This window comes from Salvelinus namaycush, chromosome 3, assembly GCF_016432855.1.
Source record: "Salvelinus namaycush isolate Seneca chromosome 3, SaNama_1.0, whole genome shotgun sequence".
NCBI lineage: Eukaryota > Metazoa > Chordata > Actinopteri > Salmoniformes > Salmonidae > Salvelinus > Salvelinus namaycush.
Window position 1 is genome coordinate 93,917,817 of NC_052309.1, and position 27,207 is coordinate 93,945,023.

The following is a 27,207-nucleotide window of genomic DNA, read 5'->3' on the forward strand; positions in this document are numbered from 1 at the left end:
AATAAAGGTTCTCTCTTACTGAATGGACCTTGCTGCTCCCTGATGTTCACTCTGACCTTCGTTTGCACGCACTGCTTTTCCAGTGTCTGTCTAATCTCCATCGTCCAGTCTGTCGTCTGCCTGACTTCGTTTTTTAACATTATTATCTGTCACGAGGTTGGTGGCACCTTAATTGGGGAGGACGGGTTCGGGGTAATGACTTGAGTGGAATGGTGCAAACACATGGTTTCTATGTGTTTGATGCCATTCCATTCGCTCTGTTTCAACCATCATTATGAGCCGTCCTCCCCTCAGCAGCCTCCCCTGTTGTCAGTTGAGAGGTCTTCGTATCTTGTGGCGATTATCCTAGGCGCATTAATCTCAGCAGTGCTTCCAAAATGTTATTCCCCGAAAGGGGGAAATATAGAAAAAAACTCACACAGAGACATAGATTTGGCTTCAAGTCACTTGTAATAAGTCTTTTCACAAAACATGTGAACATGCACCTCTAGGAATTTCTATGTATAATCAATCAAACTCAGATCAAAACAGACATCAATAGAGAACACAGATCGTATTTTCAACATTTAGATAAATTAATAGCATATTGATGCTGTATTATTATTTAGGCATTTCATTCTATCACACTATATCAATGGGGAGCTGTTTTTGCCATTTTTAACTATGGCTGAGACCACAATACATGTTATACTATGGCGGGCATGCTGTACACAGATGGTGTCGATAGCTTAGGCACAAGTTTTGTTTGAGATTGTTCCATCTCCTTTAGGAAATCGTCTCCAAAGTCGACCATCTGCTTCAGTGCTCTCAATAGCAGCACATCCATGTCTTTGTCCAAGTCGATCTCCTCATGGTAGTTCCTCACAGGAAAGATGCAGTTCACTGGGACACCCAGCCTCATACTGCATTTCTCCATCTTCAACAAAAACATAAAATGAGGTTAATATACACACATGTGCCTTCCAAAAGTATTTGGACTGTGTTGTCAATGTTTGAATAGGGATGTAATTGTTTTTGTTGTTGCTGGAATCTATTGTCATTCGAATTTGAGATCAAATAATGAAGTCATGTACATTTGAGCTCACCATACAATGTGATTTAAAGGGGAAGTTCAGTATTTTACAACTTAATGGTAGATGTTTCCTCAACCTAAGTAGTTTATGAGCCAGGAGAAACTGTAATCCATTGGTTCTCTTTAAACAGCCACTACAAGCTTCAGTTAACTCATACCACCACTAGCTAATTGGAGTGGTAGGGGCATGCAGGTGCCTGTTAGAAAAAGTTGTAAAATACTGCACTGGAATATTATGACCCTATTAAGTTCAAGAAAGTGTCTCACCGTCTCCTTGATATACTTGCTTAGATACATAGCTCTCAACCCTTCTTTCACCAATGGACAAGCCATATCAACCCTGGTGAGGATGACCATTTGGGGAATACCTGAAAAAGAGTCTAATAAGTATTTGCCTATGTGTACTGTGACTGACCCATTGCTTACAGACCATTTGTGTGCACAAAGGACAATAAAGTATTGTAATGAAATAGGCAAGGAGTGTGACTCGAACCCCAAACCTTCTGGCGCGAAGGCCAGAGTGCCATTGACTGTGCCACAAAAGCATGCTCAAGTGGCATAGTCGATTACCACACTTATAAACCAGCGTCGCTACAGTATATATTTTATCTTATATCAGTGACTACAGTAATAGTGCTCAATAATTTCTTTCTCCACTTACCCAATTCACTGGCCACTACTCTAATGGCCCTCATCTTCTTGATGACATCATCATCCATGACAGTAATCTTATCTGCTGGAATCAGACTGACCAGGCAGTGGGTTCTGTCACTTGGACTGGGGGACTTATTGTAGCCCAAATCGCCCTCGGTCAATGAATAACTCGGATTGAACTAGACAGAATGAGACAAAGTACAAAAACAAGACTTCATATTGAGTTCCAGCATATAAACAATGGCAGGTATTTAATAATTCCTTCACAAAATCTATTTCACATAGTAATGAGCATGCAGTGCTGTTGTTAGAGATACTTTACCTTGTGACCCTCTTCCACATGTCCTGTCAGTGCTTTGATGAGGTCATCTTCATGCACTCCTTTGCCACTCTTTTGCTCAAATCCCATTACATCATTGAAGACAAACGGGTAATAGGATCCAGTTTTTCGATTCTCAATTTTGTGTGTTTTGTACTGAAATGAGAGAGAAAAGTGCATGAATTTTTGCCACTCATGTCTCCAACCAATCAGGGTTGTGGTCAAATCTGTTTCAATTCAAGATATACACTGAAATTGCGATTAACATTTGTCAATGCTTTTCAATGAGAAAATTGTTTAACTGGAATTTGGTTTACTTTCTGAATTGACTGGAATTTAAATGGAATTGACCCCAACCCTGCAACCAATATCATAATCTCTCTTCAAGAAAAACAAAATGTTTATATTAAAGTGGAACTGACAGCATTTTAGCAACATGAAATCTTAGTAACATCTGCCTTTAACATTTTCTGACAAGCGAGCACTTAAATGTGGAAATTTTCACATACTTTCATAGAATGTTTGGGAATTACGTAGAGTAAGGCTTTTGTGAAAATTCTATAGCAACAGAGTAGGAAAGCGGCCGTGCGTTTGGACAATTAATAGTCACTGAAGTAAATAAAACATCTGTCTTGTCCAAGACCGAACTCTACACAGACCGGTGAACCATAGCCAGTCAGAGCAACAGTAGGCCTATATGCACATAAGCCATTTGCCATCATGTGTTAGCGTGACTTTAGATCATTCGAAAACATTCACCAAATGCCACAAAATACACCTGAATGGATTTCTGCAAATTTGTAAATACCACAGGAGTCCTGTTACATTTGGGAGTAGATAAACCCTCTCAAACTTTTTCAGCTTGTAGTTGGCTGTCAAAATTGAACTGATAAACGATAGGGAATAGTAGCCTGCTTGCCCTTCTGCATCTTGACTGCCAATGCATGCTTGTCCGAACCCACATTTTGACAACTGAATGGAAACTTGCCTGCCTGCTGGCAAGTGTCTTCACTGACATTTTCAACCTCTCCCTGTCCGAGTCTGTAATACCAACATGTTTTAAGCAGACCACCATAGTCCCTGTGCCCAAGAACACTAAGGTAACCTGCCTAAATGACTACCGACCACTCACGTCTGTAGCCATGAAGTGCCTTGAATGGCTGGTCATGGCTCACATCAATAGCATCCTCCCGGACACCCTAGACCCACTCCAATTTGTATACCGCTCCAACAGATCTACAGATGATGCGATCTCCAATGCACTCCACACTGCCCTTTCCCACCTGGACAAAAGGAACACCTATGTGAGAATGCTATTCATTGAGTACAGCTCAGCGTTCAACACCATAGTGCCCTCAAAGCTCATCAATAAGCTAAGGACCCTGGGACTAAACACCTCCCTCTGCAACTGGATCCTGGACTTCCTGACGGGCCGCCTCCAGATGGTAAGGGTAGGTAACAACACATCCGTCACGCTGAACCTCAACACAGGAGCCCCTCACGGGTGTGTGCTCAGTCCCCTCCTGTACTCCCTGTTCACTCATGACTGCACGGCCAGGCATGAGTGAACTGCACGGCCAGGCAACACCATCATTACATTTGCCGATGACACAACAGTGGTGGGCCTGATCACCGACAACGAGGAGACAGCCTATAGGGAGGAGGTCAGAGACCTGGCCGTGTGGTGCCAGAATAACAACCTCTCCCTCAACGTGATCAAGACAAAGGAGATGATTGTGGACTACAGGAAAAAGAGGACCGAGCACGCCCCCATTCTCATCGCCCCCATTCTCATCGACGGGGCTGCAGTGGAGCAGGTTGAGAGCTTCAATTTCCTTGTTGTCCACATCACCAACAAACTAATATGGTCCAAGCACACCAAGACAGTTGTGAAGAGGTTCTACGGCTGCACCATCGAGAGCATCCTGACTGGTTGCATCACCACCTGGTATGGCAACTGCTCGGCCTCCGACCGTAAGGCACTACAGAGGGTAGTGCGAACGGCCCAGTACATCACTGGGGCCAAGCTTCCTGCCACCCAGGACCTCTATACCAGGCGGTGTCAGAGGAAGGCCCTAAAAATTGTCAGACTCCAGCCACCCTAGTCATAGACTGTTCTCTCTGCTACCGCACGGCAAGCAGTACCAGAGCACCAAGTCTAGGTCCAAGAGGCTTCTAAACAGCTTCTACCCCTAAGCCATAAGACTCCTTGAACCCCTAGTCAAATGGCTACCCAGACTATTTGCAGGGCCACCTGCAAGAAACTGAAGATCTCATACAACGCTGTGTACTACTCCCTTCACAGAACAGCGCAAACTGGCACTAACCAGAATAGAAAGAGGAGTGGGAGGCCCTGGTGCACAATTGAGCAAGAGGACAAGTACATTAGAGTGTCTAGTTTGAGAAACAGACGCCTCACAAGTCCTCAACTGGCAGCTTCATTAAATAGTACCCGCAAAACACCAGTCTCAACGTCAACAGTGAAGAGGCGACTCCGGAATGCTGGCCTTCTAGGCAGAGTTGCAAAGAAAAAAAGCCATATCTCAGACTGGCTAATAAAAAGAAAAGATTAAGATGGGCAAAAGAACAGACAACAGACACATGTTCAAGGAGTCTTATGCCCTCCCATTTGATCGACGCCAAATACATTTCATTGACAACTAAGAGATATGCTAACTGTGGATAACAGTTATTCAAGTTCAGCATAACTAGCTAGCAAAGTGATTCACATTTCTTGCTAGCTAACTGCATCTCTAGCTGTAGCAAACTTGCCTGCCTGCCCTCCCATTTGATCGATGCCAAATACATTTCATTGACAACTAAGATATATGCTAACTGTGGATAACGGTCGTTCAAGTTCAGCATAGCTAGCTAGCAAAGTGATTCACTTTTCTTGCTAGCTAACTGCATCTCTAGCTGTAGCCACAGAAAAAATATATAGGGGGGAAGTTGGCCCCTCACCTACTCCTCCAATGACATGCAGGGTTGCCATGTCTAGCGAAACTGTCTAGCACAATGAACACTCAAAACCTGCCCAAAAGGCCTAAAAACTGTCCTAAACCCTTTTTTCATAACGTTGTCGAGTAAATTATTAAGAAGGAATATCGACATAAGAAGCTAAATTAGGTTTTCTATCAAAACAATAATTATTGCGTTCTAACATGACGTAATGAAGGAAATAAGTAGTTTGAATATGTTGCAAGACAAAAGATAATTTGCCCTTATTAAACTTGCAAGATGATTTTCCATTAATGGATGTCGACTTAACTCGTTTGACTTCTATGATTGTGGGTCTCTCTTTATGTAGTGTTGTGTTGTCTATCTTGTTGTGATGTATGTTTTGTCCTATACTTATATTGTATTTATTTTTAATTTTTAATCCCAGGCCGCCCACTTTTTTCCTTTTGGTAGGCCGTCATTGTAAATAAGAATTTGTTCTTAACTAACTTGCCTAGTTAAATAAAGGTTCAATTAAAATTAAATTAAAATGAATCCCTAAAATAAATCCGACAGGAGAATTTGAGTGATGAAAGTTGGACAGTGGATCTTGAAATCTCTTGGACAAAAGTAGCCCAATAACCCGCAATATATTTTCACCTGCAACATTTTCAAAGTAGCCCAATTTGCCAGAGAAAACCGCAGACATGGCAACCCTGATGACATCCTACCAGAAGCTAGCCAGATAGCCAGATAGCTAACGTTAGGCTCCGTGTTTTTAGCTTGCTAAATAAATAGCTACAGAAATAGATAAGCTAGCCTATTAGCCACAGTATGACTGATCATTGCCCTTGCTAGTTTAATTGTATTGACATTGCCAGCCTTAGTTACATTTTGAATTTTGATTTCAAATAGAACCTATTTTTAAAACCTCTTATAAAGTTGGTTTTGTAGCGTAAACTGGGAATTTGATCTTTTTTACTGATATGATGATTGTCTGTTTCATATCTGAAAAGTAGTTAAAACGCTGTCAGTTCCACTTTAAGTCCAAAGGAATATAATATGAAACTACAACACCCTGGTTGCGATCATGTACTCTGTCTATGTTTGCTACCCTGAACTTGTATAATATGTGCAAAATGACTTAGGCTGTGACCAAATACTTGTCCTTGCTTACTAAATTTAGGCTTTTGGGGTATGCAATAACATTTGAACATTTTGTAGTCTGTGAAATTACGAAATTGAGTATACTTAAAAAAATGTATTTAACTAGGCAAGTCAGTTAACAAAAAAATATTCTTATTTTCAATGACGGGTTAACTGCCTTGTTCATGGGCAGAACGACAGATTTTTACCTTGTCAGCTCGGGGATTAGATCTTGCAACCTTTCGGTTACTAGTCCAACACTCTAATCACTAAGCTACCTGCCACCCCCCACAAAAGCCAGGATGTCAGACTAATTTCTGCTTTTTGTGTACTAGAATGAATTTGATGCGCATTAATAAGGAAGCAAATCGTCTTTTCAGACCAGTGTGTTTGACAACAGCTGATGATCAGATAAGGACGACGGGCTGTACTGAAATGAACAAATGTCGTGAAACAACACTTTAGTGCATTAGATGATGTGTTATATATACTGTATACTGCATACATTTTTACTAAATAGTATGTTCTATGTAGTATGTAGAATGGTTAATACATAGTATATACTTTTAGTAAGCAGTAGGTCTAGGCTACAAATAATCTGGACACGGACTTACTTTTGTGGTGAAGCTTCTATCAGCATTAGCAGAATCAACCTGGGCTTTCATTGTCATTTTATTCTGTAAGACATTGTTGATGGAGTTGATGAAGCTGGATTTGCCCACTCCGACTGGTCCATCTAGCAAAATCCTAACATGTTCTATGTCAGGATTACGTGGAACATATGCCCTCAGGTCCTCCAACAACTGATCTCTTCCACTGTCAGAGAAAAACAAGTTCAGTGTCCTGATTGCAATGTAATGTTACAGTATATGGGAAATAACTTTTTGACTTATACAAATGGCCTTTTTCACTTTTAAAATGTATATACTGGGCTACAAAATTGATGAAGGGCGGTAGTCTATTGTGAGATAAAATGATCACATAAGTCTCCCATTGACATCAATGACTGATTAACATGAAAGTCTAAGTAAGTTGCACGTGTGGATCTCAAGTCAAAATACCTCAACAACTTTGGCCATTATGCAGTAAGTGACCTATGTCCACTAGAGGCAATGTCAGGTGATGATGATTGGCTGTTGATACCTAGCATTACCTAGCACAATGGAGGCTGCTGAGGGGTGTACGGCTCATAATAATTGCTGGAACGGAGCAAATGGAATAGCATCAAACACATGGAAACCATGTTTGATGTATTTGATACCATTCCACCTATTCCGTTCCAGCCATTACCACAAGCCCGTTCTCCCCAATTAAGGCGCCACCAACCTCCTGTGACCTAGCATGCTGTAGGCTTGCTAGCACTCAAATGGCAAACCACTCAGGACAAAATTAGCGTGGCTAGGCGAAGCATCGCTCCCTAATCGACATTGGCCATAAAGGTTTATCACTAAAAAACAAACTTATTGGCCCTTGTTTTACCAGGTAAGATGACTGAGAACATATTCTATTTTACATCAACAACCTGGGGAAGAGAGGGGATGAACAAGCCAATTGGAACCTGTGGATGATTAGATGGCCATGATGGTATGAGGGCCAGATAGGGAATTTAGCCAGGACACCAGCATTAACAAGTGCCATGGGATCTTTAGTGACCACAGAGATTCAGGAGACCCATTTTAAAGTCCCATCCAAAAGACAGCACCGTATGCAGGGTAATGTCCCCTTCACTGTCCTGGGGCATTGGGATCTCCATAGACTAGAGGGTAGAGAGCCCGCTGCTGGACCTCCCACACCACTTCCAGCAGCATCTGGTCTCCCATCCAGGGCCGACCCTGCTTAGCTTCAGAAGCAAGCCAGCAGTGAGATACAGGTTTGTATGCTGCTGGCAACTAAAAGGGCAATTCCACCACTTTTCAACCTCATATTAGTTATCTTCAGCACCATACCAATGTCTATATGAAAATGGCTAATTTCTATGTTCTGTATTTAAAAAGATATGAAGAAAGGTCCTAAAAAGTGCACTGTTCACATTGCACTTTTTGTAAAAAACAGTCATTTTCAAAACCTGCAAAGAGTTTCCAGCCAGAGAGCATTTTCCTGCTCCCCGCATCACTGCGAATCTTATAGCATTCGAAATATCTCAGCTTTTTTTCTTACATATTTAACTACAGAACATAGAAATGCGGTGTTTTCACAAGTAGACTGGTATGGTGCTGGAGATAATAAACATGAGGTTGAAAAGTGGTGGATTGCCCTTTAAGAAATTAAACAACTAACTTCATCTTTATATAAACTCTAAAAGCTTAGAAACTCAAAATCACAAAAGGGATTGATTATTCAGAACTTACTTCCAATGTGCGTCCCTCCATGGTTTGTCAAAAACTGAAAAATACATTGAGTGCATACTTTGATATACAGTAGGAGCAACATACATCTTACATCACCCATCACCCACAAATTAAATTTCATAGCAATGTAAAAACCCCAGGTGGGACAATCATAGAATGGGAGGTTTTTTTTGTTCCAAGGCCCCAATACGCATCCAATATACACAATATACAGTTGAAGTCGGACGTTTACATACAAGTTAGCCAAATACATTTAAACTCAGTTTTTCACAATCCCTGACATTTAATCCCAGTAAAAATACCCTGTCTTAGGCCAGTTAGGATCACCACTTTATTTTAAGAATGTGAAATGTCAGAACAATAGTAGAGAGAATGATTTATTTCAGCTTTAATTTCTTTCATCACATTCCCAGTGGGTCAGAAGTTTACATACACTCAATTAGTAGTTGGTAGCATTGCATTAAATTGTTTAACTTGGGTCAAACGTTTCGGGTAGCCTTCCACAAGCTTCCCACAATAAGTTGGGTGAATTCTGGCCCATTCCTCCTGACAGAGCTGGTGTAACTGAGTCAGGTTTGTAGGCCTCTTGCTCGCACACGCTTTTTCAGTTCTGCCAACAAATTGTCTATGGGATTGAGGTCAGGGCTTTGTGATGGCCACTCCAATACCTTGACTTTGTTGTCCTTAAGCCATTTTGCCACAACTTTGGAAGTATGCTTGGGGTCATTGTCCATTTGGAAGAACCATTTGCGACCAAGCTTGAACTTCCTGACTGATGTCTTGAGATTTGCTTCAATATATCCACGTAATTTTTCTGCCTCATGATGCCATCTATTTTGTGAAGTGCACCACTCCCTCCTGTAGCAAAGCACCCCCACAACATGATGCTGCCAGCCCTGTGCTTCTCGGTTGGGATGGTGTTCTACGGCATGCAAGCCTCCACCTTTTTCCTCCAAACATAACGATGGTCATTATGGCCAAACAGTTATATTTTTGTTATATCAGACCAGAGGACATTTCTCCAAAAAGTACGATCTTTGTCCCCATGTGCAGTTGCAAACCGTAGTCACGCTTTTTTATGGCGTTTTGGAGCAGTGGTCCTTGCTGAGCGTCCTTTCAGGTTATGTCGATATAGGACTCGTTTTACTGTGGATATAGATACTTTTGTACCCATTTCCTCCAGCATCTTCACAAAGTCCTTTGCTGTTGTTCTGGGATTGATTTGCACTTTTCGCACCAAAGTACGTTCAGCTCTAGGAGACAGAATGCGTCTCCTTCCTGAGCTGTATGACGGCTGCATAGTCCCATGGTGTTTATACTTGCGTACTATTGTTTGTACAGATGAACGTGGTACCTTCAGGCATTTGGAAATTGCTCCCAAGGATGAACCAGACTTGTGGAGGTCTACAATTATTTTTCTGAGGTCTTGGCTGATTTCTTTTGATTTCCCCATAATGTCAAGCAAAGAGGCACTGAGTTTGAAGGTAGGCCTTGAAATACATCCACAGGTACACCTCCAATTGACTCAAATGATGTCAATTAGCCTATCAGAAGCTTCTAAGCCATGACATCATTTTCTGGAATTTTCCAAGCTGTTTAAAGCACAGTCAACTTAGTGTATGTAAACTTCTGACCCACTGGAATTATAAGTGAAATAATCTGTCTGTAAACAATTGTTGGAAACAGTTATTGTGTCATGCACAAAGTAGATGTCCTAAACGACTTGCCAAAACTATATTTTGTTAATAAGAAATTTGTAGAGTGGTTGACAAACGAGTTTTAATGACTCCAACCTAAGTGTATGTAAACTTCCGACTTCAACTGTAGTCACATTATTGATATATATTTATATTCTCTGTATTGTTGTTATTGTTCCCATTTCATCAACTTGAAATATCATATTATACCATTATACCATATTATACTTGTTGAATACTCCTTTCTGATTGGCTTGAAGGGCATTCTAGAGCATGCATTATTTAAGCAATAATGCCCGAGGAGGTGTGGTATATGGCCAATATACCACGGCTAAGGGCTGTTCTTACGTACGACACAATGCGTAGTGCCTGGACACAGCCATTAGCTGTGGTATATTGGCCATATATCACAAACCCCCGATGATCCTCATTGCTGTTATAAACTGGTTACCAACATAATTAGAGCAGTAAAACTAAATGTTTTGTCATACCCGTGGTATATGGTCTGATATACCATGGCTCGAACCACCCAGTTTATAATTCCCTATAACACAAGTTCGAATTTGCACGGTAGAATTCAATGGCTATAGTTAATTTTTACATTTTGTTTGAGCTGCTTTAGAAAGCAAACATCGAATTGAAAACAGTATAGGTATTGTTGAATAATATTTTCAGCAAGCTAGGACTGATAGTTTGGTTAGCTAAACTAGCAAGTCTGCTTGTTTGGTTACCACGGCAACTACTGTAACTAACTAGACAACTTGCTAGCTAGAAATATGTTCAACATCCACTCAAGTAGCTAGCAAGCTTTCTAGATAGCTACAGTAGTTTCCATCGTAACCAAACAAACAGACTCGTAAGTTTCTACCTGCAAATGAACACATTTCTAGTTGCAAATGTGTTAAATTATAGCCATGGTTTAAAAGTGATAATCAACTCGGGGCTATAGTAAGGTGACCAGATTTCTGAAATTAAAACCGGGGACATTTCCAGTTTGGCGGTCAATATACCATTAACATATCCAATGTTATTATCTATGAAATAAAAAAGGGGGAGAATTCCGGTTTCATGTATTTAGTCTAACAGGCACACTGTGATAGAGAAAACAACTATATTACAGAAACACTACAGACAAGACAGAACTGTCCAATCTGAACAGCCATTCAGTGGTCCTGGTAGTCTGGGTAGAATAAGAGCAGAAGAGAACATGAGCAAAATTGAAAAAACAGACAACAGTATATGTGAAATACTTAACAACATAATAAAGAAATAAGATGCTGATGAGATTGGTAACTACATAATATACTTATACCAACCTAATCTGTATATTTTTCAGAAGAATGTTTCTTCAGGATTGCTCAGTCTTTGGCCAGATTCTCCATGAACTCCTGGCAGGGGAGGTTGAAGTTGGTCTTCACAATAAGCATGGCCTTGATGGTAGGAACAGTGAACCTATTTCTTGCTGCTGTCCATATATCATTCATTTGGGAGAACACTCTCTCGACTGGTGCATTACTTCCAGGTAAGCACATGACAACAGATGCTAATCTAGCCAGGTTAGTGTGTGAGATGTTGTTCTCTTTGAAGTGGGTAACCACCGTGCTCCATCTCTGACTAAGCGGTGTCTCAGATGTTTTCCATTCTTCAAGCGATCCCCCCTTTAGGAACTCTTGCAGGCCATTAACCTTGTCAAACAATGCATCCTCATTAATGGTCACATTGGGGCATTTTTCCTGCAGTGTGGCTGCTGCCTTCTGGATCTCTTCACGCTGAGGTTGCATTTTTAAAAGGAGACAATGTAAATCTTCTAGATTATCTGTGTGCTTTCCCCATGCTGGCAAGTAGTTCACAGCCGTAGTGAAGAATGATTGGGATGTTTTGAGAAAGCTCTCTTTAGACATTGCTCCATTTCCCTCTAGCTCTCTCAGAAGTCCTCTGACCAAAACTGGAATCAAGTCATCACGTCTTGCAGTCAATTTTGCCTCAATGTTTCTCAGAATTGCAGCTGACTCCACAGCACAGCGGTCCTAGCCTTCAAGCATCTTGATCGTGTCACTGAATACGGTCAAGTTTCCATGGACAAAGGCCAGCCAAAGTTCAGTCAGTGGATATTCGAACATTGTTCGCAGGACAACAGGGCATTTGTCTTCAGAAAGAAAAAAGGATTTCAATGGCACATATCTTTTCAGCACTCTTTCTAGAGCAGGGAGCATGGACAGCCAGCGAACACTGCTGTGTCCTAAAATTGTATGGTACTCCTGGACAACAAACTCACAAAAGCTCTTCAGTCTTTCTACCCTGATGGTGAAAATATCCAAATATCCAAATATCTTTGTGAGCAGGTACTCAACATCAAGGGGAATCATATCCAAAGCTGTTCTGGCCGTGTTATGAATGATGTGGGCAGGACAACCTAAGCCAATCACCTCCCGCTGCAGAGCATTTTTAACTTTGGTATGGACATTGACCCTCCCCAGCCTATTCAGTCCTCCAAAGTTGGTATTTGTGTTGTCGGCAGAGAATGCCACGACTTTATTTCGCAGGTTACATTTTTGGATGACAACCAGGACCTCAGCTGCAATCTCCTCTGCTGTTTCTCCTTTCAATTCAACAAAATCATGCAGTTTTGTTTCCACAGATGTGTTGCCACCGTATCTTACAATATCTGACTACTATTGGCAGCAGCTTTACATGTCCATGATTGGACTCATCAATGGACAGGGACACAAAATCAACCTGGTCTAGGTCCTGTGTTACCAAAGTAGTTGCCCATGGTGCTAACACGTTACTCACTATAGCTTCACATTTTGTCCTAGCACATGTAAACTTCGGCTCATAAAGCTTTCGTGTCAGTTGTGCTGTGCAGTCCATAGATCTGTAACTATGATTGTGTCGCATAGTGTGGTATGCAAAGACACCCTCCTGCACAGCTAAATCATATTCTTCTTGGGAAGGCTCTACCTTCTTGAAGAATGTGATGACAGAGGGCATACCAACACGGGCAATCAGAGAGACTTTATGCTTTTTTGTCTGTTGATGTTCTACCACTGCCGTTCTTCCCCCGCTGCCAATTGAAAAAGAGGAATTACAAAGGGTGCAGTTAACCATTCTATCATCTTGACCTGAGCGTATAAATGGAAATTCTCTCATCATGTTGTCATTAAAATGGCATTTCCGTTTCTTGGAAAGAGCCATTGTACCTCCTCTGTCTGCTCTTCTTCACTCTCCTTGTGTCACTCTTCTAACTCTCTTAACTTTTTCTTCTCCTCCAATCTTTCTCCACTCGTCTTCCTTTCCTTCCCACCCTCTCCTCGCTTCACTCTTTTTACTCCCTTAATTTTTCCTTCTCCTTCTTCTCCAATCTTTAATAATAAATAGTACACTATTAGATAAAATACTTTGGTTAACAGATTCCCATTGCTTACTTCATTTTTGTATTTTATCTCAAAAACATTGTTTGGAATAATAAATTGGCAGGCTCTGTAATCATATCTTTACCTTTCCTCCTCTCTCTTTCACTCTCCTTCCTATCCAGTCTTCCTCCTCTCCACTCTCTAACAGAAAACATTATGCTACTGTTATCCATGAAAATTTCAAAATATATTTTCACACTACTTATAATGCCAAACCATTAAAATTGTAATCTACAAATAAATATTCTCATAATTAATTGTGCATTAATTTAATATAATCTTAGCTACCATGACAGTAGCTGGCTAACCTAGCTAGATAACTTAGTCTACATAGCTAATGTTAGCTAGCATAACCTATTTAAAACATTATAAAGCAGAGCATCTATCTATATAATTGTAATATTTGTGTTGTGGAGAAATAACCAGGCAGGAGACGGGAGTACAGTTAGTTTTCCGTTTAGTCAAAACCTCTCGTGCTCTACAGTTCCCGGGCACACTAGTGCACATGTACATTTCCTATTAGGTGTAGTAACGTAACACTGTCGTAATACATCACTGCTTAGTAACAGCATAGTAACTAATATAAACAGATGTAGATCCCAGATACTACACTCCTCCCCCATAGTGTTTAACTCCCAGAGAACAAGGTACATATGTTAGGGAACTACTAATGCAATATCTGAACAATGCATTCTTAACATTTTTCAACTACTGGGTTGAAGCAGACTTTTCAGAGCCCAGCACAAATCCAGGGGATTATTCTGCCCCGAAGATGGAATTTGTGTCCTAATAACTAACCCAGGTAATGTCCTTTTTCTTTCCTTTTATCTAGGACATATTAAAGTGTTTGTTTGTTTTACTGTCTGTTACCTTAACCAGCTCAACTCACAGGTCAAGCTTTTGAGGTGCACTTCGCTGTCGAATAGGATATCTCCGCTCCTCCTGGGCTTCCGGTGGTGGGCCAGGATCGGGTGGAAGGTCAGGCTCTGTCTCTCCCGTACGTCCACAGTCAGGAGAATAGTCCTGGGGGTCGTTATTGTTCTCTCGGCGTGTCTCTGCTGGGGCGTTGGACCGTAGCAGATGATCCACATGAACGTTGACCTGGCGATGACCAATTTGGACTTGGTAAGTCAAAGGTCCTTTGCGTTGCAAGATCACACCTGAGTTCCACAGGCTCTTGGGGTGTCTGAAATCACGTACCATCACCCTCTCTCCCTCTTTGAATTCTCTGACAGTCTTTGAGTGTCTGTCATGAGCTTTCTTCTGCTGTAGCTGGTGCTTTGCCACAGTGCTTGACAAGTCTGGTTTCAACAATGTCAGGCGGGTACGTGGTTGGCGTCTCAGAAACAGTTCAGCTGGTGTACATTCCGTTACTGTGTGTGGTGTGTTACGGTAAGTAAACAGGAACCGGGGAAGCCTTTGGTGGGTGGGCACAGACTGAACCTCGAGTCTAGTCCAGGCCTTCTTAAAGGTTTGCACGGCTCTCTCCGTTTGATGCCGGATGGTAAGGTGGTGACAGGATGTGCCTTACTCCATTGTTCTTGAGAAATATTTCAAAATCGTTTGACGTGAAAGGAGGGCCATTGTCCGATACGAGCTCCTTGACTAGTCCAAAGGATGCGAACAGGTGTCTGAGAAGATTGATGGTCTTCTCAGCTGTGGTCAGTTGAGTAGGGAACACTTCCATCCACTTGGAATGGACATCGACGACAACAAGGAAATGTTGCTTGTCAATCTCGGCGTAATCCACATGGATGCGTTCCCAAGGTCTCGCAGCCCAGGACCATGGATGAAGAGGTGCAGCAGCAGGCTTGTTGCGAACAGCTTCACAAGGTGAGCAGTGGCCTACATGCTGTTGAATGTCCTGATCCAGTCCAGGCCACCACAGATAACTGCGAGCGAGTGCTTTCATTCGAGTGATCCCTGGATGTCCCTCATGCAGGTCAGATAGCAGTCTCCTCTGGAATTTGTGAGGTACCACCACCCTTGATCCCCACAGAACACATCCTTGATCAGTGGACAACTGGTCTTTCTTGTCGATGAATGGACGAAGGTTATCGTCATTTACGAAGGTTGGCCAACCTCCTAATGTTAAGTCCAAGACTTCGGAAAGCACTGGATCTTTCCTTGTTTCCTCTGCTATGTCTGAAGCAGATATGGGCAGTTCGTCAATGAGAGAGATCTGGAAGACTGCTCTATCATCTTCACTGTCGGAGTCACTATTGCATGGTAGTCTTGATAGTGCATCTGCATTTGCGTGATCACTGGATCGTCTGTACTCAATCTCGTAGTCGTAGGCTAACAATATCAGAGCCCAACGTTGCATTCGAAGTGCAGCAAGGGTTGGTATAGCTGATTTTGGTCCAAGGATGGCCAACAGAGGCTTGTGATCTGTCAGCAGTTGGAACTTCCTTCCGTACAGGTATTTGTGAAACTTCTTCACTCCGAATATTATGCTCAGGGCTTCCTTCTCAATTTGAGCATAATTTTTCTCACTTGGTGACAGAGTCCGTGATGCAAATGCAATAGGGTGTTCTTCACCTGACGATAGAACATGTGAGATGACGGCTCCTACTCCGTATGGAGATGCATCACACGCGAGTCTCAGCTTCATCTCTGTGTTGTAGTGGGCAAGCCACTTGCTCTTTAGCAGACGCTGTTTGCAAGTCTTGAATGCTTCTTCACATTGTGGGGACCAATTCCACTTTGTATCGGCCTGCAGCAGTTGGTGAAGCGGATGCAACAATGTGGACAAGTTTGCCACAAACTTTCCGTAATAGTTCAGGAGCCCCAAAAATGACCTCAGCTCTGAGATATTTGTGGGTGCTGGTGCGTTTACGATTGCTTCCACCTTGCTGTTGGTTGGGTGCAGGCCTTGTGCATCAATCTTGTATCCGAGATACTCCACTGAGTCCTGGAGAAACTCACACTTGCTGCGTTTCATTCTCACTCCGTATTTCTCCAGTCTTGACATCACTTTGTCCAGCACTACAAGGTGCTCTCCAATGGTTGGTGCTGACACGAGGATGTCGTCCATGAAGCACACAACGTTGTCTATACCGTCCAAGATCTGATCCATTGTGTGTTGGAATATCGCTGGAGCTGTCGAGATTCCGTAGGCCAAGCGATTGAATCTGAATAGCCCCTTGTGTGTATTGATGGTCAGATACTGTTCTGACTCCGGATCCAGCTTCAGTTGCTGATAAGCGAATGCCAGGTCCAGCTTACTGAAAACCTTCCCACCAGCTAGAGTGGCAAACAGATCTTCAGCGTTTGGTAGTGGATATTCCTCTGGTAGTATGCAGCGATTTACTGTGACCTTGTAGTCACCGCACATTCTGACGGTCTTATCTTTCTTTGGGACTACAACAATCGGAGCGGCCCAGTCGCTCCTCGCTACTTTCGTGATTATGTTATTCTTCTGTAGGCGGTCCAGTTCCTTCTCTACTGCTTCCTTAAGAGCATAGGGAACTGGACGTGGTTTGTGAAAGATAGGCTTGGTTCCTTCTTGCACTCTGACTTTTGCTGTGAAGTCTTGTATTTCGCCGTAGCCATCTTTGAAAAGTTATTTGTGCTTCTCCAGCATGATAGTGAGTGTAGCCTGACTCACTGGTTTGTCCTTTCTCAGACTGAAGATTTCTCCCCAATTCAACTTGATCTTTTGTAGCCAGTTTCTGCCTAGCAAGGCTGATTTTTCTCCTTTAACAATGACAAGCGGTAGCGTCCACTCCTTCCCCTCATACCGGACTGGTACCTGGATCTGCCCTAACACAGGAATAGTGTCACCAGTGTATGAAGAAAGGCGGATGGACGCTGGCTGAAGAGGGCACTCTTTCAGTTTTTCTTTGTAGAGTCTCTCTGGAACCAGAGATACAGACGCTCCGGTGTCCAGCTGCATTTTTACTGGTTTTCCCGCTAACTCCATGTTGAGATAGATTCCATCTTTTTGTTGTTGAGCTGTGTACACTGTGAACAGTTCCAATACTGTTTCAGTTGTACCTTCCTCTTCTCGTGCCGAGTCTGACACTTTGTGCGCTCTTGCTGTGCGTTTTGAGGCTTTACACACTTTCTGTAAATGTCCAACCTTTCCACAATTGTGGCACTTTACATTTTGGAATCGACATTCACTGTGCTGATGATTATCTCCCCCACATCTGTAGCAACTTGGCTTAGACCTTTGAGATGTGGGCTGCTTTGTTCTTGTGTAACCTTGAGGACGGGACTGAGAAAAGTGTGACTTTTGTGAGCCTTTTTCACCACGTGCATCACTGACCTTGTGAACACCTTTCTGACGTTCTGCATATCCCGATAGCTCAATAGTATCCCTGTGGGCAAGCTCGAGTCCAAGTGCGATATCACAGGCTTTCCGAAAGGTCAGGTCCTTCTCTGACAGAAGCCTTCTGTGATATGCTTCACCTGTGAGACCACATACAAACTTGTCTCGAAGAGCATCATCAAGAAATTGTGCAAACTCACATGTACTTGCCAGCCCTTTCAAAGCAAGGATGTAGTCAGCCACGGTTTCCCCTTGACTCTGGTGACGTTGGTAAAATCTGAAACGTTCTGCAATGAGAATTGGCTTAGGCTTGAAATGCCTTGAAAGAGTTTCAGTCAGTTCTGCATAGTTCAACTCCACTGCTTTTATTGGTTCAATGAGACCTTTAAGCAATCCATACTCAGTTGGACCCAAAACACTGAGAAATACGTCTGCTTTCTTTTCATCTTTGATTTCATTTGCAGCCAGCCAACGCTCAAAATGCTCCAAATAGGAATCAAAATCCTCTTTTGTAGCCTCAAACTCTGGTACTCGACCAATGGTTGCCATTTTCACGGTTAATTGTTCAGTTTCCTTATTCCTTGTATTCCTTAATTTTCCTCTAATTCTTCACTTCAGAAGTTTCTGCAATTACTTCGTTCACTGCACTCATTTGTAATGTGTTACGTTCCTTCTTCCTTTTTTTTTTCTTTTTTCTTGACAATATTTCTCCACTGAGATCGCCTAATTTCAATGGGTTCAATGAGTTTTTTTTATTTATTTAACCACCAGAGGGCAGTGTCGCTATTCTGGACTCCAATAGTCTTGCTACTTGGCAGCTCCTGAACACTGTACCTGCTAGCAGTGCTTAGCCTTTTTTTTTACTGGCGAAAGAAAATAAAAAATAACTGACGAATTACATAATTATTTTGAGTTTCATTACTCACGCAACATTCTTCCCTTCAAGCAATGTCCGTTAAAGAAATGTAATCACCTCGTCGCCACTGTAATATTTGTGTTGTGGAGAAATAACCAGGCAGGAGACGGGAGTACAGTTAGTTTTCCGTTTAGTCAAAACCTCTCGTGCTCTACAGTTCCCGCTCACACTAGTGCGCATGTACATTTCCTATTAGGTGTAGTAACGTAACACTGTCGTAATACATCACTGCTTAGTAACAGCATAGTAACTAATATAAACAGATGTAGATCCGAGATACTACAATAATAAATTGTGACATTATAACATCATTAGCTAGTATCTCAAACGAGTGTAACTTACCTGGCTTGAAAAGACGTTTGTGGTGATGTTGTGGATTCACTTCACACCTGCTAGCTTCTGGCCGAGTTTTCCACATCAGTTTTCTCTAAAACTAGCGCGAGCAAGGAGTTAGAAGCGTGAATGACGCTGATATAGCGAGCAGCCCCCTCTGCTGGACAAAACAAGCAAAACGCGATTGAGACGTCAACCGGTAGGCTCTGCTGCCCGGTCTTTCTTGCCACGTAAAATATTATTTGCAGTCTGTTTTTAACGCACAGTTAAAAACGGGGACATTTCCGGGGACAGCTCCAGCCGGGGACAGGCCACCAAAAACGGGGACGTCTGGTTACCCTAGGCCAGTGCTTCTCAATTATTTTCTGTTACGCCCCCCCTAGGAAGAAGTAAACATTTCGCGCCCCCCAACTCTCCGCCGCGACTGTAAATAGTATCATTTGTCTATAAAATTGTTATAAGTACACCTCTGCATAACATTGTATCATCCATTAAAGAAAACAAAAAAAGAAACAAGAAAGAAATATAGATCAACTTACAACAAAGAATAACTTTATTAACATTGTCTTTTAGTCTGTAACAGAAAAGACTTAAAGTGCATCAATTTGCCTGAAATTTAAAAAAAATTCAAGGCTTATTTAAACAAATTTTTTTTTTACCATTTGATACTGAAAAATAAAATAAAATCAATAAATAATAATACATTCAAATTGATCAGCAACATTAACTCAGGAGCACAATATATGAAACACTGACCTATAAAACAAAAATGAATAAAACAATTTGTGCTGATTTTTAAAAAATCTAAATGAGGAAGTCACAGTTTTTATTTTTGCAGCACTTGCGTCATCCAGCATGACAGAGACCATGTCTAATGCTGCAGGCAGTATCAGCTCCTTTGCTATGGAGTGGGGGTTTTTGCACTGAGCAATTTGGTATGCCACCTTATATGATGCCAGCAGTGCTCGCTGGTTTACTGAAGTAGCATTCACAAAGCGGGACGATTGTTGGCAATATTCGGCACGTTTTCGCTGAAAAAACTCAAGCGGCTTATCAGCGTGATTGGGGTGTAATGTCTTTAAGTGACGCCTTAATTTATTTGGCTTCATGCTATCCGCTGCCAACATTTTTAGACACAGTAAACATACCGGTCTTTCCTCGTCTCCCACCGTAGTCACAGTGAAGCCAAGCGCTACATACGCGTCGTCATATTTCCTCGTCTTAGCTTTCGGGAGACTTACGTTTGTCTCATTATCTCCGTCTCTCTCCGCCTTTCTTTTCATCCCTGTTAAATATTTTTCCATGGTGTCTCTTAAGGGTTTGTTATCTGCACTTCATATATCCTAAACTACTCCCTGCGGCCAAAAAAAAGCATGTTCCCCGGGGTCACACGCGCCCCCCCTGGCATCGCTCCCGCCCCATTATTTGAGAAGGACTGCCCTAGGCTATAGGCGTTCTCTGGAAAAATTATGCAACTGCGTGGAAGGTCAGTTCCACTCTGCTAGTGCATTGTGGAACACATCTTCCACGTCGTTCATTATTTTCCATAGAACGTATGGAAGCCGCTTGTTGATTATCACTTACATACTCTTTTTTTTTAAATCACAATTTAACCCCATGCATTTGAACACGTGCACATCTTACCTTTACTTGGAGCTGGGGTTGGGGTTGGGGCTGCGGCTGGGGCTGCTTGTTTTGATTCACCGAATCCCATATCTTTGTCCAGTGATTCAGGTCTGCTCAACTACTAAATAAAATGTAAATTCCAGAAAAAATGATGTAAACATAATTTAAATGTTGGTGATTTACCAGACGCTCTTATCCAGAGTGATTTACAACTTCAAAGGAGGATTGTCATTACACTATTTCATTTTCATTAGCACCAAAAATGTCTGTATCAGGATATGCATAGCTCATATATACACCTATATTTCTATTATCTCTATGATCTGTTCTCTGTACATTTACAGCATCAGGTCCACCAGCCTATTCCAAAACAATTGAAAGCCGTTTTATTACCATTGGTCTATTAACATCATATAATTAAGTTATATAAGAATTATATAATTTCATACTCTATCAATTTAAATTGCTCAGAAATGTACCTTGCCAAGTTCTGCCACGTACCTTGTCAACCGGATTCTCAAATGAGCAAAGTTATACCTGTGGTCTCTATCTTTGTTCAAATGCCTATGCTCTACATAATTCTAGATTTCACTTTCATTTTACTGTGTCCAGGGGCGGACTGGAACAAGAATTCGGCCCTGACATTTTATCCACACCAGCCCACATCACTGCGAGTGCCGCTCCTTATCTCAAACCCATATCAGATATATTGGTTGTAAAATAGTTGCTATTGAAGGTAGGCTGTGCGGGTAGGCTAGTCTACATGATAAGATTAGTATAGATAAGAGCAAGAATATTTGTATTTCTCAATTGGCAGTTGAGCATCGATCATCATGTCACCAGAATAAGACCCTCAATATTTATTGTAATGGAGCATCAACTTCAATGTGCACGTTCACCACCCTGTGAAGTTCATCATTACTTATTTAATGTGTAGCCTAATAAACTGCATGCTTTCCCGAGTCTTAGTGGGAGGACCACACACCATATCATCTTGTGACGTGACTCCATTCGATATGATGGTTATTATATCAATATTTGCGCATAAAGGCATTTCCACCGCCATTTCTCGCATAATTCATGATTCATTTTACTGACACAAAAATATTCCACCATGTCGAATGAACACGTGATATATCTGCATTTATAAAATTGTACCGAAACTTCCTGTTTCCATCACAGCTGTCGTGATTTTTTCATACTCTATCAATTTAAATTGCTCAGAAATGTACCTTGTCAACCGGATTCTCAAATGTCTCCATATTTGTTCAAATGCCTATGCTTTATATATAAATATATATAAAGCATAGGACTTTATATATAGTCCCTCCTGCAGCAAAGCACACCCACAACATGATGCTGCCACCCCCGTGCTTCACGGTTGGGATGGTGTTCTTCGGCTTGCAAGCATCCCCCTTTTTCCACCAAACATAACGATGGTCATTATGACCAAACAGTTCTATTTTTGTTTCATCAGACCAGAGGACATTTCTCCAAAAAGTATGATCTTTGTCCCCATGTGCAGTTGCAAACCGTAGTCTGGCTTTTTTATGGCGGTTTTGGAGCAGTGGCTTCTTTCTTGCTCAGCGGCCTTTCAGGTTATGTCGATATAGGACTCGTTTTACTGTGGATATATAAACTTTTGTACCTGGGGACAAATATCATACTTTTTGGAGAAATGTAAACAGTCAATAACACAAAAGAAAAGAAAAATAGAAAGATCTATGTACAGTGTGTGCAAATGTAGAAGAGCAGGGAGATAGGCAATAAATAGGCCATTGAGGTGAAAATAATTACAATTTAGCATTAATACTGGAGTGATAGATGTGCAGATGATGATGTGCAAGTAGAGATACTGGGGTGCAAAAGAGCAAGAGGGTAAGTAATAAAATGAGGATGTGCTAGTCGGGTGTGCTATTTACAGATTGGCTGTGTACAGGTGCAGTGATCGGTAAGCTGCTCTGGCAGCTGATGCTTAAAGTTAGAGAGGGAGATATAAGACTCCAGCTTCAGAGATTTTTGCAGTTCGTTCCAGTCATTGGCAGCAGAGAACTGGAAGAAAAGGTGGCCAAAGTAAGTGTTGCCTTTGGGGATGACCAGTGCAATATACATGCTGGAGCGTGTGTTATGGGTGGGTGTTGCTATGGTGACCAGTGAGCTGAGATAAGGCGGGGCTTTACCTAGCAAAGACTTATAGATGACCTGGAGCCAGTGGGTTTGGTGACGGATATGTAGTGAGGGCCAGCCAACGAGAGCATACAGGTCGCAGTGGTGGGTAGTATATGGGGCTTTGGTGATAAAGCGGATGGCACTGTGATAGACTACATCCAATTTGTTGAGTAGAGTGTTGGAGGCAATTTTTTAAATGACATCACCGAAGTGGGCTCGAACCAGGGACCCTCTGCACACATCGACAACAGCCACCCTCGAAGCATCGTTACACATCGCTCCACAAAAGCCACGGCCCTTGCAGAGCAAGGGGATCAACTACTTCAAGGTCTCAGTGACATCACCGATTGAAACGCTATTAGCGCGCACCCGCTAACTACCTAGCCATTTCACATCGTTACACATGCACTTAGTTTTACTAGCGTTTAAAAGCAGATGGAGGCCATGGAAGGAGTGTTGTATGGCGTTGAAGCTCGTTTGGAGGTTTGTTAACACAGTGTCTAAAGAAGGGCCAGATGTATACAGAATGGTGTCGTCTGCGTAGAGGTGGATCAGAGAATCACCAGCAGCAAGAGCGACATCATTGATATATACAGAAAAAAGTTGGCCCGAGAATTTAATGATGTGGCACCCCCATAGAGACTGCCAGAGGTCCGGACAACAGGCCCTCCGATTTGACACACTGAACTCTATCTGAGAAGAAGTTGGTGAACCAGGCAAGGCAGTCATTTGAGAAGCCAATTTGATTAATATTATGGTGTTTCTCAGGGTTTCCGTTAGGATGGAATGGAAAATATGGCACTGTACAACGTGACGGTCGGGAGTAGACTTCAGCACAAGTGGATTGGAGAATTCTAAACTGTTTGCCTTCATTAGACAACTTTGTTCCAATATTTCTGTAAATCAGTGATATTTATTCCCATAGTAATTCGTTATGGATCCATAACTAAATCAACATTGCATTTTGAAAGAGTATTTTTATGATTATTTTTTTAACGAAAGCATAAACGGAGCAAAGTACAGAGAGATCTTTGATGAAAACCTGCTACAGAACTCTCAGGACCTCAGAATGTGGCGAAGGTTCATCTTCCAACAGGACAACTACACTAAACACACAGCGAAGACAACGCAGGAGGGGCTTTGGGACAAGTCTCTAAATGTCCTTGAGTGGCCCAGCCAGAACCCGGACTTAAACCTGATCGAACATCGCTGGAGAGACCTGAAAATAACTGTGCAGCAACGCTCCCCATCCAACCTGACTGAGCTTGAGAGGATCTGCAGAGAAGAATGGGAGAAACTCCCCAAATACAGGTGTGCCAAGCTTGTAGCGTCATACCCAAGAACGCGACGCTGTAATCGCTGCCAAAGGTGCTTCAACAAAGTACTGAGTAAAGGGTCTGAATACTTTAGAAAAATGTAATATTTCAGTAAAAAATATATATAAATAAGCACAAATTTCGAAAAACCTGTTTTTGTTTTGTCATTATGGGGTATTGTGTGTAGATTGATGAGGGGGGAAAACAATTCCATAAATTGGTCCTGTTTAATCCAGGTTTCAGTCTAATGACCTTCATCAAGATTTATCTTCTAATATTTATTTCTGTTACTTGACTCCATGTTCATGTGAACAGGAAGCACAGATTCGAGATGTCTGAGGTCTCTAACTGAGAAGTTAGAGATTTACTAAATATGATTTATTAAAAGAGCATTGTGAGAGGGGGACATCTCTCCAAAACCAAACAAAACCAAACAAAACCAATCGTCTGAGACAATGATTTATATACAGTGCCTTGCAAAAGTAATCATACCCCTTGGATTTCTTCACATTTTATTGTGTTACAAAGTGAAAACCTGTTCCCGAACCACCTCCTCCCACTGCTGCTGGCCTTTGCAGATCCTGCCATTATGCTCCGTTGTCGGTAATATGCTACACCAGGGGGTCGGCAACCTTTTCCAATTGGAGTACCTGTTCATCTTACCATTTCTACCGATCTGCGTGCCAGTTAGGATTTTAATATGCACATTTTCGTGGAACAGTTTCATTTATTTTATAATAAAGTCGTCATATCTCAATCATTGTCATGTGATTAATAAAAATGATATCTAAATCTAAATTATTCAAATCTTTTAGTAACTTCTATTGCCTTTACCAATTATGCAAAATAATTAAAGCCAACAAATAAAAACATTGTATGAAATATTCTGGACCCTCAGAGTTTCCGGCACCAGTGAGCTCTGGACAGACACAGCTGTAGGCTATTTGTACAAGGAATAAGACGTAATCAGGTAGGCCTATTTTATGACAAATAATGTGTCCACTCCACAATGAGAACTGTAAAAGACTAATAATAATATATTGAATACATTAACAGAAATTATGGTCACCAAACAAACATTGTAGATTAGAAATTCTGGGAATTAACGGTAAATGTACTACTGGTGTGACATCCCAGCGGCCTCCGCAATAGATTAGTCCACTGAGACAGGCGTCAATCAAGACATGCCATAAAAAATGTTTTTGCAACTGCTGGACTTAACAATTCGACGACCAATAGCCTATCGACCAATTAATAGACCAGTCGACTAAATGGGGTCAGCCCTAATATACATGCATCCTCAGTTACCTTTTGGGGTTATTTTGAGAGGGATATTTTTGATGAAGTCATCTGCAAAGTCCACCATCTGCCTCAGTGCTCTCAATAGCAGCACATCCATGTCTTCATTCAAGTCAATTTCCTCATGGTAGTTCTTCACAGGCAGTATGCAGTTCACTGGTACTCCCAGTTTGGCACTGCACTGCTCCATCTGCAATGAAAGAATACAGTTGGAATGCAATGGAATGAGCTGTAGCTGTCATGGATCCCCCCGGTACTGCTGCTCATTCTGTTCACCAGTTCCGGAGTTCGACGTCACCGGCCTTCTAGGCTTCACTGAACTGGTTCATTACCACCAACCCCAGACTGTCTAATTACGCACACCTGTTTCCTATTTCCCCCTGATTAGTAATTGTATATATGTGCCCTCTGTTCACCATTGTCTTGTTGGTTATTGTTCCCATGTCCGTTGGTTGTGTGAGTAACTATGCGTTGGTTCAGCTTTGTGCTGCGTGTTTTGTGCTGCGTGTATTACGGGTCTCGTCCCATGTCGTTCTACGAGGTTTACCCTGGCTCTTTTGTTTGGGTACATCCCAGTGTTATGTATACGTGTTTGTTTTGGGTATATTAAAAAAAACTATTATGTATTCCTGCACCTGTCTCCAAATCCTTTATACCGGCGTGACAGTAGCCTATCTATATGTGTGTGTCTATGGCTGATTGTCTTATAATAAAGAATTCTAGTATAGAAGCATTTTTTTTTTGCTCACCTTCTCCTTTATGTACTTGCTCAGATAGATGTTCTTCACGTCTTTCCTTACTGATGGACAGGCTTCATCCACTCTGGTGAGAATAACCATTTGGGGAATCCCTGCCAGAGCAAACTGATTTAATCCAGCAGTCCTTTTTCTCTCTAGGCAATGCAATGATGTTCATACTCAGACATAGTACACCTATCATACTATTAGTTTGTATAGCCAACAAGTACTACTAAACAACATTTTGCCCTCTTACCCATATCGGTGGCAGCTAGTCTGATGTCCCTCATCTTCTGGATTATACTTTCTCTCAAGAAAGCCATTTTATCAGCTGGCATGACACTGACTAGACAGTGAACTCTGTCTTCTGAACTGGGGATCTTTATGTAGCCAGGATCCTCTTCTGATAATGGTGACATTGGATTAAACTAGCCAAGGATGAGGAATAAAAATGTGTTTTAATCAATACTGACTGAAACAGAGATTCCTTGGTGATATTGTGTTTTACTTTATTCACGTTACCTTGTGGCCCTCTTTTACATGGCCCTTTAGGGCGTTGATGATGTCATCCTTATGCACACCTTTGCCACTGCTTTCCTCCAGACCCATGACATCATTGAAGACGATGGGGTAGTAGATTCCATGTTTCCCTGTTTCAATTTTGTGGGTTTGGTACTGTAAAATAGGATGTGGCATTTCTCATGAATTATACACAGAATGCAGATTTGAAAGCATTGCAATTTGAGTTTGCAGTAATAATTCAGAATAGTTCACAGGCATTTGTGGTAATATGTTGTGGATTCAATAAATGGGTTTCATATAACACTTGGTAAATAATTTACTTTTATTGTGAAGCTTTCACCTGCAATAGCACTGTCAGCTAGTGCGATGCTGGTAATGTGACCCTGAAAGACACTGTTGATGAAGTTGATAAGGCTGGACTTGCCCG

General features: G+C 41.8%; 2 protein-coding genes across 2 annotated transcripts; both read right to left on the minus strand.

The window, feature by feature from the left end:
• Window positions 1–442: 442 nt before the first annotated feature.
• On the minus strand, window positions 443–25,645 carry LOC120043337 (interferon-induced protein 44-like). Its single transcript, XM_038987966.1, has 8 exons — window positions 25,531–25,645; window positions 20,756–20,858; window positions 8,477–8,510; window positions 6,743–6,944; window positions 2,049–2,201; window positions 1,734–1,905; window positions 1,340–1,440; window positions 443–916 (listed from the first exon to the last, which is right to left on the minus strand). The coding sequence occupies exons 2-8, from the start codon at window positions 20,823–20,825 to the stop codon at window positions 686–688; spliced, it is 963 nt and encodes a 320-aa protein (XP_038843894.1). The 5' UTR covers window positions 20,826–20,858; window positions 25,531–25,645; the 3' UTR covers window positions 443–685.
• LOC120043347 (interferon-induced protein 44-like) lies at window positions 24,680–27,207 on the minus strand. The gene is made up of 5 exons (XM_038987975.1): window positions 27,101–27,207; window positions 26,781–26,933; window positions 26,515–26,686; window positions 26,271–26,371; window positions 24,680–25,711 (listed from the first exon to the last, which is right to left on the minus strand). The coding sequence occupies exons 2-5, from the start codon at window positions 26,865–26,867 to the stop codon at window positions 25,523–25,525; spliced, it is 549 nt and encodes a 182-aa protein (XP_038843903.1). The 5' UTR covers window positions 26,868–26,933; window positions 27,101–27,207; the 3' UTR covers window positions 24,680–25,522.

Excerpts from the sequence above, each read along its gene's own strand:
- LOC120043337 (XM_038987966.1), bottom strand. The coding sequence starts at position 20,825 with ATGGGATTCGGTGAATCAAAACAAGCAGCCCCAGCCGCAGCCCCAACC. Across the intron at positions 8,511-20,755 it reads AACCCCAGCTCCAAGTAAAG|TTTTTGACAAACCATGGAGG; the intron begins GTAAGATGTGCA and ends TGTATTTTTCAG. Across the intron at positions 2,202-6,742 it reads ATAGAAGCTTCACCACAAAA|TACAAAACACACAAAATTGA; the intron begins GTAAGTCCGTGT and ends CTCTCATTTCAG.
- LOC120043347 (XM_038987975.1), bottom strand. The coding sequence starts at position 26,867 with ATGGGTCTGGAGGAAAGCAGTGGCAAAGGTGTGCATAAGGATGACATC. Across the intron at positions 26,372-26,514 it reads ACTAGCTGCCACCGATATGG|GGATTCCCCAAATGGTTATT; the intron begins GTAAGAGGGCAA and ends TTGCTCTGGCAG. Across the intron at positions 25,712-26,270 it reads GCAAGTACATAAAGGAGAAG|ATGGAGCAGTGCAGTGCCAA; the intron begins GTGAGCAAAAAA and ends CTTTCATTGCAG.